This window comes from Condylura cristata, unplaced genomic scaffold, assembly GCF_000260355.1.
Source record: "Condylura cristata isolate star-nosed mole 26May11 unplaced genomic scaffold, ConCri1.0 scaffold00038, whole genome shotgun sequence".
Lineage (NCBI taxonomy): Eukaryota > Metazoa > Chordata > Mammalia > Eulipotyphla > Talpidae > Condylura > Condylura cristata.
In genome coordinates this window covers 1440904-1461925 of record NW_004567139.1, presented here as the reverse complement: position 1 = coordinate 1461925, position 21022 = coordinate 1440904, and the positions used below count along the sequence as shown (strand labels likewise).

The following is a 21022-nucleotide window of genomic DNA, read 5'->3' as shown; positions in this document are numbered from 1 at the left end:
AGAAAGGGAGAACATTGAACTTGAAAGTTTTGAGTTAGGGTAATTCAAGTCTTATACTATTTAGTTGACAAGAGACCAACACGAAGGTGTTGGAATAGGAAAAATTTTAGCATATTCAAATAAGCTGTTTTATTACCAACCCAGTAGGCAAACTGAAAACTTAGGTCACATGTATGACCTTATCTCAGGGTCAGTAAGCTTACATTTACTGAACCTCCAGTGTGCCAGATACCATTCTAAACCCTGGTGATAGAAGGTGAAAGGCATAAATCCTGTCCTCTGAGGACAAAGACCTGTTGGCAAAGGGAGCAGGACACACGGAAGGACTTTGGAGAAGAGGAATTGCTCTGCACAAGTCCAATGTACAGCTGACTTAGAAGTGTTCATTTGTTTTCAAAGGGGAGAATACCTGTATTTTTGGCTGAATAACCAGAAGCTGTTTAGGAGCATGGATTTTTCTTTCTGCTGCTTGTGGATGTTTCAGTGCTTTAATTTATTTGACCTCCACCCTCCACCCCCCACACACTTGTCACACACTTGTTTTGTTTTTCTTTTATTAGGGTGCTATGAGAGGCATTTCTTATTTGACCTTTTTGGTGTGCAGTAATAGTAAATTGTCAAACATTTATTGAGCACCTGACGTAGTGTTCTGCCAGGTTGGAGTAGCGAATGCAACAGTTAAGATAAGCTGTTCTGGGCCCTTCCTGGTGGTGCAGTGCATTAAAGCACAGCACTAAGAAGCTAAAAGCCACTTAAGCATGAGTTTGATCCCTGCCCTGGAGTTGACCTGGAGGATACCTCTTCTGGCCTGCCCACTGCTCCCCTAGGCAGTACACTTCATCAGTTGGCCTGTTCTGCTCCCCACTGTCTCTGGTGAATCCTCTCACCGCCCCGTACCTCTAGCCTGTACCCCAGTTCTGTATGCATAAATAAATAAATTTAAAAAAAATGATTTGCTCTTCTTTTAGTCACAATCCATTTATTTAAGATGATATACAACTGTGAAATAATTCAGTTACAAGTTTTTTAATTAAAGTAAAATCAGCCTTAGGAGACCTTGTTTCTTACTGTAACTGGCTAGGCCAGTTTTATATGTGAGGCATGAGAGAATAAATGAGTGGATCTAAGTGAGTTAGTAGCAGAAGTAACCCAAACCCTTATCTTACAGTTTATATTTGGATTCTAATTAATGCTAAACTTTGTGTGTGTGTGTGGGTCATTTGAAATGGTTAAATGAAAAGTAACAATAATGATGATGACTAACATCTTTTGAATACTTATGTGCCAGGTACTGTGCTAAGAATTTGCATAATAATCTAATTTAATTCTTTAAAAAGAGGAGGTAAGTAATACCTCATATATGAGAAAGTCAAAACTCAGGGATACATTGCTTAAGAACAGTAGCTATTAAGTGACAAACCAAGACTCAGACTGAGGTAGTCTGAGATTTTAAGAGCTAAAATAGTTGCATGCTGGAAATGCATGCACCATTGTCTTAATGGCATTTGAAATCTTAACTGATCGAAACTTTTGTTGAGATATGTATACTAGTTCCATATACTATTAAAACATTTTAAACATGTTTCACCATTAAAACATGATTAATTGTGTAGATGATAGACCTGACTTCCAATAGTAGTTAGTGGAAATTTATTATCATTCTATAGATGTTAGAATTTAATTTTTTATTATTTTTTGTTGTTGATTTGAAATAGATCAGAGGTTGGATCTCTGCAAACTTGGGCCAAATGACAATGATACAGTCAGAGGGCAGATAGTAGGTAAGTAAGGAATTTAAAGTAAAGTGAATTTTGGCTTCATCAAATTGACCTAAATGCTTAATATCTTTTTAATCAAAGTACAATCACTAGCTTCATTGTACTGTCATGAGTTAATATGCATTAAATAAGATGTTTTCAACAGTGGACCCAGGATCATTAATTAAAAAAAAAATATGAATAGTGAAAAAAGTTGCCTGGTATGAAGAAATATTGCTCTTTTTATCTCCTTAAATCATTCTTTTTCCATTGGGTACTGTAGTGCCCTCTGGCCCCCACACCGGAGCACCCTGCACTGTTGCTGGGCCCTGGGCCCTGGGCTCTCTTCCCTCGCTGCTCTTGAGCCCTCGTCGCTCTTGAGCCCTCGTCGCTCTTGAGCCCTCGTCGCTCTTGAGCCCTCGTCGCTCTTGAGCCCTCGTCGCTCTTGAGCCCTCGCCCTCCGGCTCCCTTGCTGTTTGCTTCAAGTCTCTGGTCACCTTTCAAGTTTTCTTTTTTTTCCCTGGTTTTCTTATGCTCTACTGTAAGTGAAACCATTCGATATTTTATTTTTGAAGAAGGAATTCTTTTATTTGTTTTTGTATTTTCTTTATAGTCCTGATTTTACCAATTCAGGCTTCTTTCCACTGCTTCTTATTGTTCTTCTCTGAGTGGAGCAGTGTGATACCTCTGTTGGACCAAAGTACCTTTCTCTTTGCCTTCTGTTTTTTCTGGTCATTTTGATACTTTCAGCTATCAGTGTGTTTATTTAGGTGCAATGGAACATAAATTCTCTTGGCAAGAATCTTCCCTTTTCGTTGTTTGTTTACTACATGCTGGGCAACATAGGCTTCCATTTTGTTATGGTAACATTTGCAGAGCATTCCTTTTTGAGTGATGCCCATCCCCTTGATGTCTATAGTTTCATCTCTCATGGAATTGCATGTGTGTGGCCAAAGGACCATATTTTCTAAAACTCAGAAAACATCCAGTGCTTGACACTTTTTCCCTTTGTGCTGGTCATTTTGGCCATTTACTGGGAGATGGTGGTTTGGCTGAAAGGAAGGAAGGGATGAAGGAATTCTTTTAAAGTATATAAAGATAGTAGAGCATTGAGACAGATGCTACCTGTGAAATTAAGTTTTCAAAAATAATTCTTAAACTGGTTTTTGAGTAAGAAGAAAACTTTCTATTGAACTCTTTATGTCTATAATTTAAAAATCTATGCTAACTGGAAAGAACAGAAAAGGAATGCTAGTCTAGCGCTCCTTGAAAAATGGAGGAATTTTTACCTTACCTCCTGGGCTACTGGTCAATTTTGAATTGACCTGGAGAAAAGACTTTCCATCAGATTAAGAATTGATGGATTGAGACATAATCTAGATACATAGCATCATAGGACACTGGGGGTAAGCTTCTTTGAGTCTTTTTAAGAAGGAGAAGTGCTATGGAGATCTTACTAAATTATAGAGCAGAGTTTAGTAAAGTTGATTTCATTATGAGATGACAGAAAATTTCATTTTACAAGGCAATGCCTTGATTGGTAAGATGGGAAAAAATGAATTACTCTTCTCTATGAACATGATAAAAATATAGGAAACCTTAAAATTCCCACATTCCTAGGGGAGAAACTTAATGGAAAAAGTAATTACAGAAATTTGGAAGAAACTAAGATAATAAAATAAGCTAAATACTTTAAAGATAAATACTTAAATTGTAATTATTTGTTCTAGTTCAATGGCTTAGTGATGCTTTTGTGATTTCAGTAAGTCTTCAGTCCAGAGACCGAATAGGCACAGGAGGACAAGTTGTGGACTGCAGTCGTTTGTTTGATAATGATTTACCAGATGGGTAAGCTAAAGTGAATTGAGAAATATTTACACAATACCTGTATAATAACAAGAAATATGTTGGTGTTTATTGTATACTTGAGAAATTTGTCCATCAAATCCACAATCTACTTTTTGGTTGTACTTGGAAAATTAGTGAGGGATTTATAAAATTAGCCATAAATTAGCCATAAATACAATTTTTAAGAGTTTTGACTAGAAGATAAGTAAATTTCCTGGCAGATATAATTTTCCGATGAATATATACATATATTCAGAGGAAAATTTTTGAATAAATTTTTCAAAACAGGGCAGTGCAAAATCTGAAACTACTGTATTTAGAAGAATGAGATGGAGAATATGGGTATTAGTAGTTGTAGTGGCTGGCATAGCAGTGCTTATTGAACATGCCTGTGTCGGCTACTGCAACCACGCACTTTGTATACTTATGTCAGTTAACTCTCAGAGCACGTGATTCTGGAATTAGACACCTAGGGCCTTACTGTTGTGCTTAGCTAACTTTCTGAAATTTAATCAGTTAACTTTTTTAAAGTTTTGGTTTATATTTATTTTTAAAAGAGGGTGATGATAATAGCTACATATGCCTTAAGTTGTTTTAAGAATTAAATGAAGTAATCTGTATAAAGCTCTTAGCAGAGTGTCTTGCATAGAGTAAATGCTTAATAAACAAATGGCTACTATTGTTACTGTTGCTATTATGGCTACCTCATTCATTTCACAGATTAAAATACCTAAGACTCAGAAAAGTAAGGTAACTTGCCAAAAACCACGTAGTAAATTGCAGAACTAGAACCTCAGTTCCAAACTTCATACTGTTTTTTTTATACTCGTTCTTCACTTTTCTGATTTTATTTTTAACTTTCAAAGTTATTTTTAATTAACTCTATATACATTAAATTATGTCTACTTAAAGTGCAGTGTATAATTGATTGAATTTTAATACGATAATTTACATTCAAGGTATGGCTTTTATGCATTTTGTTTAAACTGTTAAAAATTGCTGTAATTTGGGCCCGCCCTGGTGGCGCAGTGGGTTAAAGTGCAGCACTGCAAGCTAGCTGCAGTGCTTCAGTGTGAGTTCAATCTCTGCTCTGGAGGTGACCCACATGGCGTCTCTCGCCCGCTGCTCCCCTCAACAGTGTATTTCATGAGCCTGCCTGTTCTGCACCCCCCTCTGTCTCTGGTAGGCCTCTCACCCCCCTCCCCTTACCACCCCCCCTCCCACACCTCTGGCTTGTACCTCAGTTCCATATAAATAAATAAATCTTTAAAAAAATGTAAAAAACTGCTGTAATTTAAGCTGTTTGAGATCATTTTAGCTTCTTGATGTATCCGTTAACTCTTACAGATGTGAGATAGATTATAGCACTTTTGAGGGACAGGTTTAAATGGAAATACCAAAATGTTATTGAGAAATTACAGCATTAAAAGGCTTATTATCCTAAACTTGTGCTACATTATTATAGTTCTAATCACAGGGAGAAAAAAAACCTTCAGAATCTTTTTACTTTTTGAGTCCTCCAAACCTGTGTCTGGTGGAAATTAAAGTTACCACATTTTAGTAGTTACTTGCCTATTTTTTATTATACCAGCTTAAGTACAATAACTGAGGGACCTTCCTTGGTGGTGTAGGGGTTAAGACTCAGTGCACTATCGCCATGGTGGCCTGAGTTCATGAGCTCAGTCCTGGGCCAGAGAGCTAGCCCACATGTGGTGCTGCAGACCTCTCCTGTCTCACTTGCTGCTCCCCTCAGCTGTGTATTTCAGTGGATCTGCCTGTTCTGCTCCCTACTCTGTTTCTAGAAATCCTCTCACCCCCTGCACCTCTGGCCTATACTCCAGTTCTTCTATAAATAAAATAAATAAATATTTAAATTAAATATAAGATACTGAGAAGGAGGTGGCATTCTTGGGTTTTTAAAAAGTTGGGTACTTTGAATAACTATTATGTATGTACTTTTCTAATGAAATTTAATTTTAAAAATTTTTATTTTTAGTATGGTAATTCCCCCCTCCCCACTAAATTGTGGAGAAGTTTAAATATAGTTTAATTGACCGTTGACATTATTGCAAAATTCTGTGTCTAGTTGATGAAAAATGTTAGTCATACCTCAATTTAAATAACAGACTCTTTAACATTTTAAATAATAAAATAAGTTGGAAAATTCCTGTATTCTGTATTCTGTATATTGATCTTTTAGTCTGTTAGACCAGATTCATAACAACAGGTATCTTCCTTGGTTATTGCAGTAAAAACATTCTATTTCCAGCTTCCCATTAATGCCTTATCTCAATATTTTTATCAAAGCTGGGAAGAAAGGCGAACAGCTTCTGGAAGAATCCAGTATCTAAACCACATAACAAGAACTACACAATGGGAACGTCCAACACGGTAAGAACATGCAGATGTCTTGATATGCTTTGCAGTCATTCCTTTCTGTGAACTGATCACTTTTACTAGATTTGTTTTCTTGGGTTTATATTGCAGTAGCTTAGTAAATCTTACAGTAAATGCCATTATTATTTTAAAAAACTTTTTCAATTGTTAGATTGTTTAGCAGGTCATCTTAGAAATCATGTTATTTCTGATACACTTAAGTTTTTTCTTAGTTTATTTTTTAATTCTCTGTAAAATAGCTGGGACAAAATCTAGATAATCTCCATTCATTCAGACATGTAGGGGGATGATTATGTTATGTTGTATACAGTCAAAGTCTGTGATGAAAATAAGAACCAGTGTTCAGAGACGATAGGGAGGGCCACTCCTGACTTAGAGTGGGGGTAAGGGATTTATAGAAGTTTCAAAAGGAAAACAGAAGAAGGGGACTCTCTAAACTAAATCCTGAAAAATATTAGGATTTAGTTAAGTAAGGGGGAGGTGATAAAAGTGTTCAGGGCAGTAGAGAAACAGCCACCATTTAATTTGTCAAATGGTCATTTGCCTGGCACTGTGTACGTGTGGCTGTAGCAGTGAGAAGGGGAAGAGGCATTTCTATATGGAACCTGCAGTACACAAAGATAAGAGGATACAAGATATATTTTTAGAAGCTGCTTTTTAAGTAACTGAAAATGAATTGGATAAGTTCACTGAAAATGAGTGGACTTCCTATTTTTGTAAAATAAGAACAAAGTTTATTTGCCACCTCTTCTCAGTGTTTTAGATTTACCCTCTTTCTGAGTAGGACTGGTAGCTGGCATAGAACATGAAATGCTTCTCATTACCTATGCGCACTTTTATGTATTGGGAGTTAATTGGTTAACTCATTAAATCACGAAGTCTTCTCAATATTATGATTCTCAGGTAGAAGTTTAGCTTGTATCGCCATTTTAAAAAATGGCTTTTTTAGTTGTATGTTTGGTATTAAACTGCCAAGGGTTTTACTGTAGTCAGTGCCCATTTTTATTACAACTCAACATGTATGAATTTATTGTTTCATATTTATTGAACATGCCTCTGTCAGATACTGCAGTAAAGCACTTTATATACATTATGTCCTTTAACTCTCAGAGCATGACCTTGTGTCAGTGTTTAGTGAAGTCCACTTCCATCTGACTCATTTACCTGATAAAATTGTATTTAATTTCCACATATATAAAGTTGATTGCTGTAAATGTTAGATTAAAAATTAACTCAGTTGCCCTTTTGGTTTGGATAACTAAAATAGATGGAAGATCTGAAGAGATAAACTATTGTCTTTACTTCATTCATTAATAAGTATACATAGCCTACATATATAGGAGCAAACAGGGCAGATTAAATTCAGTAATTATTACAGTATAAGAAAACAAGTTATGAGACTAGCGAGAAGAAAAGTTTCAGAAATAATTGCTCTGCTGGGGGATGAAATTATATATATCAAATTCCTGGATGATTACTTTAGATTCACAGGGTAACATTTAAGTTTAAGCTATTGTATGATTGACCAAAAAAAAAAAAAAATCTGACCTAGGGAGGATAGGAGAAGAAAGAAAAACAATCTAACTGGAAGGAATATACTCTTCAGGAATAAAGGCAGAACGAGCTTGTACAATTCAGGTAACAAGAATGTCAGTGACAGAAGCAGAATGGGCGCAAAGTCAGATCTGTGGGTGGGTCGTAGCAAAAAAGAGTGGTGCTTTGTAAGCTAACACTCACATCTCCAAATAGGTGTGGATGTCATATAAAGTGTGGTTAAATCATTATAAAGTGATTTAAATGTGTTACTGACAACCTGATTATCACTTGAGTTTCTTTGGTGCTTAGGAGGCTTCAGGCTTGCTTTTATTCAGAGTTCTTGGAATCTTTGCTTGTATTAATCACTCCTTTTTTTATGATTGTTACTGCAGTGCATACATTGTCTAGAGAACTCTACATATGATAATCTGAGTTGAGTAACTTTTTTTCCTTGTTACTTTTCAATAGACCGGCATCTGAATACTCTAGTCCTGGCAGACCTCTTAGCTGCTTTGTTGATGAGAACACTCCAATTAGTGGAACAAATGGTGCAACATGTGGACAGTCTTCAGATCCCAGGCTGGCAGAGAGGAGAGTCAGGTCACAACGACATAGAAATTACATGAGCAGGACACATTTACATACTCCTCCAGACCTACCAGAAGGCTATGGTAATGACAACAAGCAGAGGAAAAAATTCAATGTGGTTTGCTGATTTCAGCTGGCTAAGAAAAGTCAGGAAATCAACTTTTAAAGGAGTTAGTAATCTGGGGTTTAGGGGTTCTGCATGAAAGTAAACATAAACCTTCTCACTTTGGAGTCTTGGAAGTGTTAGAAGACTACCTAACTGATATTTTGAATCGATATTTTGGCTAGTTATTTAACCTCAACCTTTTTGCTCTCTTACAAGGAAGTGGTGTAAATATTACCAGATATTGTGAGGAGCATATGAAACAGTATGAGACTACTTTGTAATGAAGCACTGTGTAAAGGTGAAACAGTATTGTTATTGGTGATGGTGATCTGAAGTCGGCGCCCTCCAGTGTAATTTTGTAGGCATTCATCTTTAGAAATAAGTTCAGGGCATGTTTCTGATAGTATTTACATAGCTATATTGCCCAAAGTTTTGTTATCTCTCTGGGTAATTGCTGCAAGTGTCTCTCCCTTCTAGGTGGTAAAATTATTATGTAATTTCCTAGAATTACAGAATTTCATGTGGTAGAAGGCATGAATCTTACAGTGGATACAGAACTTTCTAAATTAATCATAAGTTGGGAACACTTCTAGAGGACTTTTTGTGCTTGCTCAAAACTTGTGAAGGCTCCCTGTGTCCTTGCCCCTTACCAGGCTGTGGGTCCACTATTCTGGTCTCAGGGTGACCCCTAGTGACCAACATGGGGAATTGCCTGATCTGACATTTTATCTTCAGAATGTTTTAAATGGTTCTGTAAATGCACAATTCTAACTTAATTTTTAAAAACATATTTAAATTTTAAAATTAAAACAACACTGATTTGTCCATTAACTGTGATGTGCTGTGAAGGTAATCAGAGCAGGATTAACCTGTGACGAGATTAGGGCAGGTGTGCTAGAGAGAGGCCTGGGCTGGCATCCTGGCTTTGCCAGGTAGCAATTGACACGGCACATTGTTTTGACCTCTTTGAGCTTTACTTTTATTTTCTTTAAAGTGGGGAAAATAATAGTACTGGCCTTGCAGGTTTGTTGCAAATAATAAATGGCAATTATGTGAAATGCCTAACATACTGTCTGGCATAGTACACTTAGTATTTTAGCTGTTATTAATGTTTAAACCTTAGAATAAAGTATCTCCTATTCTCTTCACTTGAGATTATGAGTCAGGCTGCTAGGAGTAGGGGTGATTATATATTTACAATATCTATTTGGATTAAAAATTTTTATACAATCAAAATGGGGGCATAAAGTGGTTTTCAAATCCAAAACTGATGCAGCTCTAACTTAAAACAACTTGAAACATTTTTATGTTTGTAACTTTTAAAAGCTTGAGTTGGTTGTCTTACAAATTTATGATTTGTGCTAATATTAAATAATTGCTTTATGTACTGGAATTTTTTTTATTAGATTTTGTTTGAAGAGGATTCTGTTGCTTACAAAATACCATTGAAGAAGCTTTCACAGACCCTTCTTTTTGTCCTGCTTCCTCCTTTTCTTCCCAAAGACTTTGAAATAATTTCAGCTTTGGTTTTTTTTTCACCCCAGTGTGCACATTTGCTCTTTAGTCTTTCTTTCCCTATTATTTTTCATTATTGCCTATTTTTGACTATTGTTGACTCTCCTGTATTATGTTGGCATCTGCTTGAGTACAGAAGTAGTATTGAGATTAAGAGAAAAAATGAAGTTTGGGTATAAAATTAGGTGTAATTATAAAGCATTACAAGCCTGCAGATTCTTAAAAAGTGTCTACAGGTTCCTTAGATTCTTAAAAAGTGTCCTACAGGTACCACATTCACTAGCTTCTTCCTTTGCGCCTTCTATTGTTCCTCTCAGGCTCCACATTTAAGGCAAATAAAAGTTCATTTCTTCATCTTTGTTTTATTTAATTATTGGTATGTCACAATCGTGCTTTGTTTTCTGTTTTCCTGATGCAACATGTTTAATATCTGAGCCACATTATAAAAGCACTTGGCTTTTAGATAGTTAGCCTTTGATCCTCATCCCCATGTATAAGATTGTTCCAGGTTAAATGTATTCTAAGTTCAGAACAGATGATTTTTAAAATGATTCTTTGGTAATAAAATAGTTATGTGATTTGGAGAATTTTCCTATTAATATAATATCCGAGTATTTATAACTGTCTTTTACTTGGGCATTCTGAGTATGTTTTCATTGTTAGTGTTTCCTAATTTTACAGAACAGAGGACAACACAGCAAGGTCAGGTGTATTTCCTGCACACTCAGACTGGCGTGAGCACGTGGCATGATCCCAGAGTGCCGAGGTAAGGGTGCATTCTACACAGTCTTCCTATGACTGAGTACCTTCTTTACCTGGGACTTCTTAGATTGCTTAATTTTTAGCTTCTTAAAAGTTTTATTTTTATTGTCTATTTCATTTATTTTATTGTCTAGTTAGGTGTTTCTTAGGTTGAATTTTTTTAACTTATAAAAATATGTTGAATATTTTCTTACTAGTTCCTTAATAAACTCTTAATTTAATGTGGAAAAGAAATCACTTAGTTAAATTGAATTTCTTGTAAGTGCCAAAGCTTAAACATTAGAATTGCAGTACATTCAATGACAAAATATCAGTTCTCTCAATTTTATGAAGATGGAGTGATACACCACTCAATTTAGTAATTAAATTTTAAAATATTTTAGTATCAGATAGTAAGTTTTTAAAGCATTCAGTTATTTAGTTATTTTTTAACAAACAAGTGCAAAAATTCCAAGTAGTCAAGCTGAAGCTGCAAAAACATTAAATTAGATTCTGAATCAAGTTGCATGTATATCTTTTTAAGCTGATATCTTGTATATTAAGTACAACATCCCCCTTTCCCAAAAGAAGGACCTGTGGAGGGTCAGGAGATCTTTTTCTGCTTAAAGCTTATACTCAGGCTCTATTTTTAAGAATCATGCATTTGAATCAAAAACAGATGTTACTATCTGATCTTGGATTGCTTTGGTACTCTATAAGAAAGCTATTATAGAGCTTAATTAGAACCTCCCTTTGAGGTTTGCAACCTTAAATGTGCTGCTGTCATTAATAATTGTATTAAGACTGCCTTTTCTGTATCTTGATAATATAAACTGATAGTCTAAAAAAAATCTAAATGCCTAACTTTGAGAAACAAGAGTTTTGTTATATAAATTATATTTTGGGTTCATTTATCAAATTGAAGGTCAGTAGTGAGCTATTTTGTAAAATTATTATAAAAATTTATAAATGTATATAAATTTTTAAAAATAAATGATTTACAATAGTGAGAAAGTTGATCTTAAATTATGTGTTTCAAGAATAATATGGTGGCTGGCACTGAGAGATTTTGATACCACTGTTGTTCATATTCCTACAAAATATGTCAGTTTTCCTTTAGTTAGGAGGGGTTTCTGTAATAGTCTGAGAATATTTCATGTTGAGTATTAAGTAATGATTTTAAAAAATAAGGTTCCGCATTATTTTTCTTTAGCCTTCTTTGTTCTGCAAATTGTTATCTTAAAAAATTACTGTCTTTTACTTTTGATGTTCCTTTAGTAAATAATTGTGAAGTCCCTTTTTTTTAAAAAAGATTTATTTTTATTTATTCATTCAAGAACTAGAATGTAGGCCAGATGTGGGGGTGGTAAGAGGATTCACTAGAGACAGAGCAGAAGCAGAACAGGTGGACCTACTGAAATCCACTGCTGAGGGGAGCAGCAGGTGAGACAGGAGAGTTCTGCTGTGCCCTGTGGGTCAGCTCCCTGCCTGGGGATCAGACTTGTGCCATAGTGGCTGGCAATAGCTTTATAGTTCTGAGACTTCAACACCTGTGCCAACAGGGAGGCCTGTATGGAGTATCTTTTATCAAAATAGACTATATATCAATCCGATCACTATTTAAAGACATTTTATTAAAGACATTTTAAACTCAGACATTTAAAAATTAAATTTATTTAGACATGTCTAGTAAATGTATTTATCTGAGAATTTCATTTTATCATGTTCTACATTTTTCTTTAAAACACTATGTGGTTTTGACATACATATCTGTAGTACTTTTTATGAGTGCATAACATTCCATTTTTCTTTAATCATGTCTCAACTGGACAAAAACTTGTTTCAAGTTTTCTGTTTAAACTTTTTATTTTTTTAAAGAGCTCTCTAACATACAAATACAGGTTTTTAAAATAATAAGATAATATAAAATCCAATTCTGCATTGTTAAAAGAAGTATTTATTCTTTGATTTTAATAATTGCTTTCCATTTCTCAAATTCCACTTAAAATGTATGTTCATTTATAAGAGTCTTTCATTGATCATTTGTCTTGGGGATTATGTCCTTTTTAAAAAGCATTGCTTATCAAAGCTGTTGTTTGATCTCTGACAGTAGTTGAGTATCTAATTTAGTGCTTTGTTTCCACTAATTTCCAGTCATCATGACTTCCCTTCCTGAAGTGTTTGGTGGTCTTTTATTGTGAGTTTATTGTTTGTTTTTAATTGGTTGGACTTCTGTGGGCCTAAGTAGAAATTTAGGAAGTCTTCCTGGAATCAATTTGCTCCCCAGCTTAGTGGGGAAATTCCAGACTTCCTTTTTCAGCTGTGCTGCTGGCTGAGACCAACTTTCCCAGTGAACACCATCCTTCAGCAGCCCTGCACTCTGCTGTTTGCCACTCAGGTGCCAGCTCTCACTCAATTCACTTTTTTTTTTTTTAATTTAAATTTCAGAAGGATTCTTAACTTTTCTTGCCTCTTTTGAGACTAGTACTATCTCAGATAATGTATTCTTTCTAAACATTAGGTAGAATATTTTAAGCCTGCCAACAAAGTAAAACTGAAAATGTTAAAGTTGTGATTCTGAAAATAATCAAAGCATTTTTTAAAGGTTAACTGCTCCATTTTGAATTTTAAAATCTGTAGTCTCTTGGAGACCCCATAAGCAGAAGTCAGAACCACTGTTTCTAAAAACTTCTGGGTGCTTTCATATGTGCTCACTTTTTGTTTCATTAAGAAGCTGTCCATTTCTAATTGAACTTTTGAAACATTTTGATTAGATTTGTCATTGTAGTTATCCATGATAGTTGAAGTTTATATTGCTCTTGCTGCTTTTTTTCATCCTTTAAGGCCTTATAAAATGTTGTATATGACATAGTGCTATTTTAAGAATGTATAATATAATAATAGTAGTCTTTGGTCCATTAAAAGTGTCTTTTTGTATCAGTAAACTTTGAACATTCTTTAGACATTCTTCATTCACTAGCTTTGCAGATTTTAAAATTTAAAATTCAAAACGGAGTGGTTATCCTTTAAAATATGCTTTATTGTTTTTAGAATCATAATTTTAACATTTTCAGTTTTGCTTTATTGGCAAGCTTAAAATGATTGATGGGATGAACATTTATTTACAAATATTGTAGCTTAGTAAAGAAAGAAGTAATTGAAGGGAAATTTTTGAAAGCATTTAGTTCCTTATGTCACTGACATTTGTAAAACAATATTTTCTGTCAGACAAGTATGAGGTATAGTTTATGTTGGCAGATGTAGTGGCTGCTTTTATTTTTATATTAATTTAAAATCTGTATTAAAGTATAAGAATGAATTTACTAAAAATGTAGGCTGTGTGATAAGTTTCTGAACCATATATGGATTGAGTTTTGACTGTGCGGTTTGTTAAACCATTGGGAATTAGAGATTCCAACTAAACATCTCAAGTTTCTGAAACAATACATTTTCTAAGACTTCATGGAATTGTTCTGTGTCATACTTGCTTGGCTCTGCAGGCCTAGCAATGATGTATTTTTCATTTTATATTTGTTATTGCAGGGATCTTAGCAACATCAATTGTGAAGAGCTTGGTCCGCTGCCTCCTGGATGGGAGATCCGTAATACAGCCACAGGCAGAGTTTATTTCGTTGACCATAACAACAGAACAACACAGTTTACAGATCCTCGACTCTCTGCTAACTTGCATTTGGTTTTAAAGTAAGTTTTAGTTACACACTAAAATGCCAGTCTGAAGAAGAGAAGACCTATAGTTGCTTTGTATAGCAAGTGTATTAGATATCTGCTATCTTGAATTACAAATTACTTTTGGTAAACAAAACTGTAGAAGAGTGTTACAGGTTTTACTCTAATGTGAGTATTTTAATCTCACTTTGCTTAAATAAGAACTGGTCCTAAGCTGTTAGGAAAAGGGTATTTATTAGTAGTGCTAAAGACAGAGTGGGCCTGTTTCGAAGGCAGTAGTTTGACAGAAGTAGAGGCCAATTTTGTGTTGGCCACTTGCAGCAGAGCTACTTACAGTCATGGCTAATGCTGTCCTTCATCCTTTACATAAACTAGCAGTTTCATTTTCAGAACTTACACGGGCTTTCTGTTCTGTGTATCTGTTTTTGTTTGAGCACAACACTGTTTTAACAGATTATACCTGTGAAACTATCCCCATAATGAAGTGCGTACACCCCCCAAAAGTTCCTTGTGCCTCATTCTAATTCTTTCTCCTGTGCCTGGCACATAGTGTGTATGTCCTTAACTCAGAGTACTGGTTTTCCAAGTCTCTGAATACCACCAACAATTAGATTCAGTTCTGATATTCCCTAAAGTCAGTGTCAGACCCTGTAGGCTAAGGGTTCCTTCCCACAAGTCTGTCCCACTGCAGACACCAGTCACAGGTCCCAGGCCTACATCATGGTGTTCCCAGGCCTACATCATGGTGTTCCCACAACTCCCTCCTTGGGCTTAATAGTTGACTGGAATGACTCACAGAACTCAGGGAACACAGAACTTGATTTACTATTACTGCTTTATTATAAAGAATACAACTCAGAAATAGCCAAATGGAAAAGATGGATATGGCATGGGACTATGGAATAAGGAGTAGGATACACAGCTTCCCTGCCCTGTCTGGGTGCATTCCCCAGTACCTGGACGTGTTCACCAACTAGGAAACTCATAAATTGTGTTATTCATGAGGCTACCATCACATAGGCATGATCAATTATTAACTCAAGTCTCCATCTCCTCTCTTGGTCCCAAAGATTGGCTGTAAGTTCAAGGCTTCTAGTCAAGCCTCATTCTTACTGGTGAGCAGCAGCTGTTCTGTAGTTATTTAGGGCCCACCAGAGTCAATCGTTAAAACAAAAGATGCTCTTATATCCAGAACATCCTAAAGGATTTAGAAACTGTGTGTCTTGAACTGAGGGCAAAGACTAACATTAGAACAACAGGTACTCTGTCACTTCAAGTATTTTGGGAGTTCTGGTCAAGAATGGAGGATAAGAGCAAAGTACATTTCTTCCTTCCCTGTATGTTGGATGCAAATTTCTTTCTTCTTATAAGGATATCATTTACTTGGGTTTTGGGCCACTCTAATATAGCATGTAGAACTTCACAATTCAACCCATGTGCACTGCATTTTCAGCCGACCACTGATCTGCATCTATCACTGTTTGCGTTCTCTAGAACTTTAGATACTAGATTCTTGCAGTATGTATGTTCTCCTTTTATTTAGTTTCTTTTATTGGCACAGTTACTTTGAGATTCACCTCTGGTTGTGCATATACTTCATTTCTTTTCATTGCTGGGTGGCATTCTGTTGTACAGATACACAGATTATTTGTCCATTTACCTGTTAGTAAATATTTGGATCGTTTTCCAACTTTTTTTGGCACAATAAATAAAGCTATTTTGTATGGGCATATGCTCAAATTTCTTAGTTAAACAAACACTAGGAGTAGAATGACTGAGTCATGATATTTGTGTTTAACTTTTTAAAAAACTGCCAGTTTGCATTTCCAAGTGGCTGTATCCTTCCTCGTTCCCCTCAGCAGCATACATCTTGCTAACACTTAATATTTACCTTACTAATGTTGGGTATATTTTAAATTTACATTTTAGTGCCTAACAGTATTGAACATCTTGTGCTTACTTGCCATCTCTGTCTTTCCTATGAAATTTTTGCTTTCCCCCTTTTGAATTAGTTGTTTTTTTAAACTTCAGCGTCTTGAGAGTTCTTTAGCTTGTTGAGACACAAGTCCCTTATCAGATAGTGGCTTGGAAAATTTTCTGGTCTGGAATTTATCTTTCCAGTTTCTTAACATTGACTTTTGAAGAACAGAAGTTTTCTTTTAAATTTGATGAAGTTTCATTTATCCACTTTTCTTTTATGAATTGGGCTTTTGCTACATTTAAGAAATTTTAATCTAATAATCATAACAAATGTCTTTTGTGTTTAGAAATTTTATTATTTTAGGTTTTACATTGAGGTCTTTGATCCATTTTAAGTTAAATTTTTGTATTTGTTTTTATTACAATGTTTGTACAGTAGTAAATAATGACTTGTAATTTTCATCAAGCTATTTTCTTGGTAGAGTTACATGTTTTAAGAATAAAACTTGACTTGATATCTGGGATTCATTATATATAAAATCAAAATTACTTTTATCATAGCTACCTTTGCTTTTTATCGTTAGGTTCAGAAATTGTACTTTTGCCAATTGTGTATAAAATTACTTAACTTTCTTTTTTTTGTATTTTTAAAGAGTAAGTTTATTAGAAAGGGACAGGAGAGGAAAGGACATTTGCATAGGCACCTAAAATTACTTGTCTACCTGAGAGCTTAGTTTAAAATTAACTGGTTCATTATATCACGGAGCTTTTCTTGAACAACTTCTTAGATGTATCTTAATATTTGTTTGCCAGGAGAATACAAATATTTCTAAGCAGCATGCTTTGTAGACATTTTATTTCTGCTGTGCTTGGGAGATTATTGTCATGTGTCTGTGATGAACTGTTTTATATGCAGGTAGAAGTCTCTTTAGCACCACAATTTGAATGCCTCTGTGCCACAGGCTATACACTAAAATGATTCCAATAAGTGAACTTTATATTGTGTACATAAACACACAAAATGAAGCCACTTTGGGAAACATTTAGACTTGTTCATAAGACGCTCATTTCTGTACAGCAGCAGCTTCCATGTAACTTACTGCATTCCTTTGGTCTAGACAGCAGTAGTGGTGAAGAGTCCCTGCCAAGCTGCCCACTCACACTGTCTCTTCCAGAGAGGACAGACTAGATAATGGGCATTTAAAATGGGTGAATGTAAACTGTGCAGAAGAAAATGGTAACATTTGAAAAATTTGTTCTCAGTGGCTATATAAAACGTAATGGATTAAACTCCATTATTCAGCACCATACATGTGGGTAGATGCTGAGAAATAAACTTTGGAACTAATTTATCATTACTAGAAAGATCAACCTAGGAATAAAATAAGGCCTGAAAATGGGATGACTAGATTAGTTTATCGTATGTTACTTTAAATGTATATTGCAGTGTGTTTTATTTAAAATCCCTTTTTATTCTTCTGTTTATTTCCAGTCGGCAGAACCAACTAAAAGACCAACAGCAACAGCAAGTGGTGTCCTTATGTCCTGACGACCCAGAATGTCTCACAGTCCCACGGTACAAGCGAGACCTGGTTCAGAAACTAAAAATTTTGCGCCAGGAACTTTCCCAGCAACAGCCTCAGGCTGGCCATTGCCGCATTGAAGTCTCCAGGGAAGAGATTTTTGAGGTATACTTACAAATACTATTTTAAAATAGAGAACATATTAATTTCAGTGTTTCACTCTATGATCTAAGAAGACATGGGAAACTTTTCATCAATTTTTAAAAAAATATGTAATAGTGTATTTTTACATCATTTTGTGCCTTTTTCCATGTCAGTTGTAATCCCTGTGGGCTTCCCATCACCAAATCACCCCAATTTCTGTTTTAATTGTGGGAAATAAAGATAATGATATTGGAGAAATTTTAAATTGATAATAGACATTTAATGGGACAAAGAGTGGAGATGTGCTGTTGGGCTTGGCTTGGTCTCTGCATTGCAGATACTTAACTTGTTAATGAGTTTTAAGAGGCTACACACAATCATTCCTTACTTTTTTATCCTTCCAAAAGGTAGGAGAGTCTTAAACCCCAAAATCATTTTGTTTAATCACTACTAGATTACTTACCTTTTTTTTTTTTAAATATTATTTATATATACAGAACTGGGGTACAGGCCAGAGCTGCAAGGGTGAGAAGACTCATCAGAGACAGAGTGGGAAGCAGAACAGGCAGATTGACAAAGTACACTGCTGAGGGGAGAAGTCTGCCACGCCATGTGGGTCACCTCCCTGGGTGGGGATTGAACTCGTACTGCAGCGGCCATGATAGCTTCATTGCATTGTGCCACCAGGGAGGGCCAGATTACTTTCTTAATTTATTGAAAATCTTTCTTTCTAGAATATCCTTTTACCTTTGTATCTTATAGCTCTAGTATCAACTTCAAAGTTCTTACATAATAAGTTGCAGAGATCCAAGGCAAGTGTTATAGGATTCCTGGACAAGAGATATTTGTGGACTTACAATTCTTTTCCCAAAGGAGAAACATTTTTCTTGAAGGAAAGTTTTGATTCTGAAGTTAGTTGTTTATATTTTAAAATAACAGTCAATTTAATGAAAAGCACATTAATGGTGACTTACATTCATTTGAAACTTTTTTCTTACCTTTACTGTCTACGGGTGCCTGAGATCTAGAGTTAAGTCCACTTAAAAAATGTATTTCTTCTGCCAGATGTTACTAATGGAATGGAATCACTGCTGTTGCTCATAGAACTTAAACATGGAGTTTTGCCCTCAGTAGCCTTTTAATATAATACTTATTAAGTTAATTGGTTTCAGTAATATAAAGTTATATCCATTTTATTTTTGGAAGTACCATATTCTTGGTTTTTATTCATTGATTGATTGTTGATTCACATGATTTAAATAAACATGTTTTGTGGGTGGATGGGGAAAGTTTAAATATTATTTATTTATTTATTTAAAACATGTTTTGTGGGTGGATGGGGAAGTTTAAATAACAGGCTAAACGCATCTTGTATCAAAATTATTTTCAGGAATCTTATCGACAGGTCATGAAAATGAGACCAAAAGATCTCTGGAAGAGACTAATGATAAAATTCCGTGGTGAAGAAGGCCTTGACTATGGAGGAGTTGCCAGGTAAAGATTTGCTTGTTATGAGTGATATATGGTCCTCAAACAATACCAACAGCAAAATAACATCTTTGTCCAAAAGTGAAAGTAAATTAATGTTACTTGCATAAACTAGCATGAATAAGCCATGATGGGAGCAGACCAGGATAGTATAGATCACTTGAATGCTTTGAAATAAAATCATAGTCTTTGTACTTTATGTTATATGGATTATACATTTATTTGGCAGTTAAAAGTACCAGACCAAAAAAAAAAGTAACAGACCTCTGGACTGCAGCACTTAAAAAGAGTTTTTGGTGCTTCTGGGTAATACCTTTATATTCTCTGATACATAAAATGTCATATAGTTGCCTAAAATTGAGTGAGAAGTCACTTCAGTATAACAAGAGTTTTTCATTTGCTGTTTGGACATGGTAGATTTTTCTTCCATAACTCATTAGTGATTTTTTAAAAAAAACTTACTTCCTAAACTGGCCCTCCCTGGTTGCACAGCGGGTTAAAGCACAGCTCTAAAAAGCTAAAGCTACTTCAGCATGAGTTCCATCCCCGCCCACATGGCACTGCAGACCTCTCCTGACCCGCCCACTGCTCCCTCAGCAGTGTACTTCATGGATCTGTCTGTTCTGCTCCCCGCTCTATCTCTGGTGAATCCTCTTACCCTTGCACCTCTGGCCTGTACCCCAGTTCTGTATGCATAACTAAATAACCCTGTAAAAAAAATTATTTCCTAAAGTGATTAAAAGCATATTTTATTAAAAATATATTCATTAAACAAACAATTTCTTTATCATGTTTTGTTTTCTAGGGAGTGGTTGTATCTTCTGTCACATGAAATGTTGAATCCATACTATGGCCTCTTCCAGTATTCCAGAGATGATATCTATACATTGCAAATCAACCCTGATTCTGCAGTTAATCCGGTATGATTGATGGTTATTATGATGCTGTGAATTATCTTGTAACTTATGCTTTTCATCTCTAAACGTCAGTTTAGTTTATTGTCCTAAAACACCCTTGGATTCAGCAGTTCCTCTTCTAGAAAATTTTCTCAAATACATGATTATGGATATGTGTAGTAGGGTTGGAATATCAGGCTGTTGACAGTGTTTGCAGTAGACCTGTTTGGAAACAGTGCTGAGTAAAGGACACAAAGCCAAATGACACAAGTGGGTAAGAGCTTATTTTCTGGAATTAGAAAGACATGAGATGCTGTCCTGATCTTGGCAAATTCATTGACTTGAGCCTTGATAACGATGATAAATATAGTTTGTACCTCAGAGAAAATAAGAAGATAATTAAATAAGCATTAGCATGGTGCTGTACATTATTAACCTGATTTTAAATTGTTATTCAGCTCAAGGTAGCAGCTATTACTCATTTGTTATTTTTATATTATTTCTATTTCTACTTAAGGGCATGTTAAACACCATTAAATGAGATTTTGGGACAGTAGTTAATGACATGTAAAGATGTCTTTATGATACAGTAAATGAAAAGAAGATGACCAAACAGTGTGGTGCAGTTTTAGGAAACATGTGTCAGCATTGAAAGACTCTCCACTTTAATATTGATGGTATCTTTGGGTATTAGATAATGGGTGATTTTTTTTTTCTTACAGTTCCTAAATTTTTTTTAGTGAATATATATTAACTTTTTAAAAAAAGTTTACTTATTTATGCATAAAGAACTGGTATAGGCTAGAGGTGTGGAGGGTGAGAAGATTCACCAAGACAGAGTGGGGAGCAGAACAAACAGGGGAGCAGTGGGTGGGC

The 21022-nt window shown here is 35.2% G+C and overlaps 1 protein-coding gene across 1 annotated transcript in view; it reads left to right on the top strand.

Annotated features, from left to right (window-relative positions):
• Positions 1 to 21022, top strand: part of SMURF2 (SMAD specific E3 ubiquitin protein ligase 2) — a gene marked incomplete at its 5' end in the record, with an annotated part of 45431 nt that overhangs the window by 12893 nt on the left and 11516 nt on the right. Inside the window, 9 exons of the mRNA XM_004693350.2 lie at positions 1716 to 1781; positions 3521 to 3605; positions 5913 to 5996; positions 8007 to 8209; positions 10429 to 10513; positions 14032 to 14190; positions 17588 to 17783; positions 19153 to 19256; positions 20056 to 20170. Of these exons, the coding sequence (XP_004693407.1) occupies positions 1716 to 1781; positions 3521 to 3605; positions 5913 to 5996; positions 8007 to 8209; positions 10429 to 10513; positions 14032 to 14190; positions 17588 to 17783; positions 19153 to 19256; positions 20056 to 20170 (1097 nt within the window). The remainder of the gene's footprint in view (positions 1 to 1715; positions 1782 to 3520; positions 3606 to 5912; positions 5997 to 8006; positions 8210 to 10428; positions 10514 to 14031; positions 14191 to 17587; positions 17784 to 19152; positions 19257 to 20055; positions 20171 to 21022) is intronic.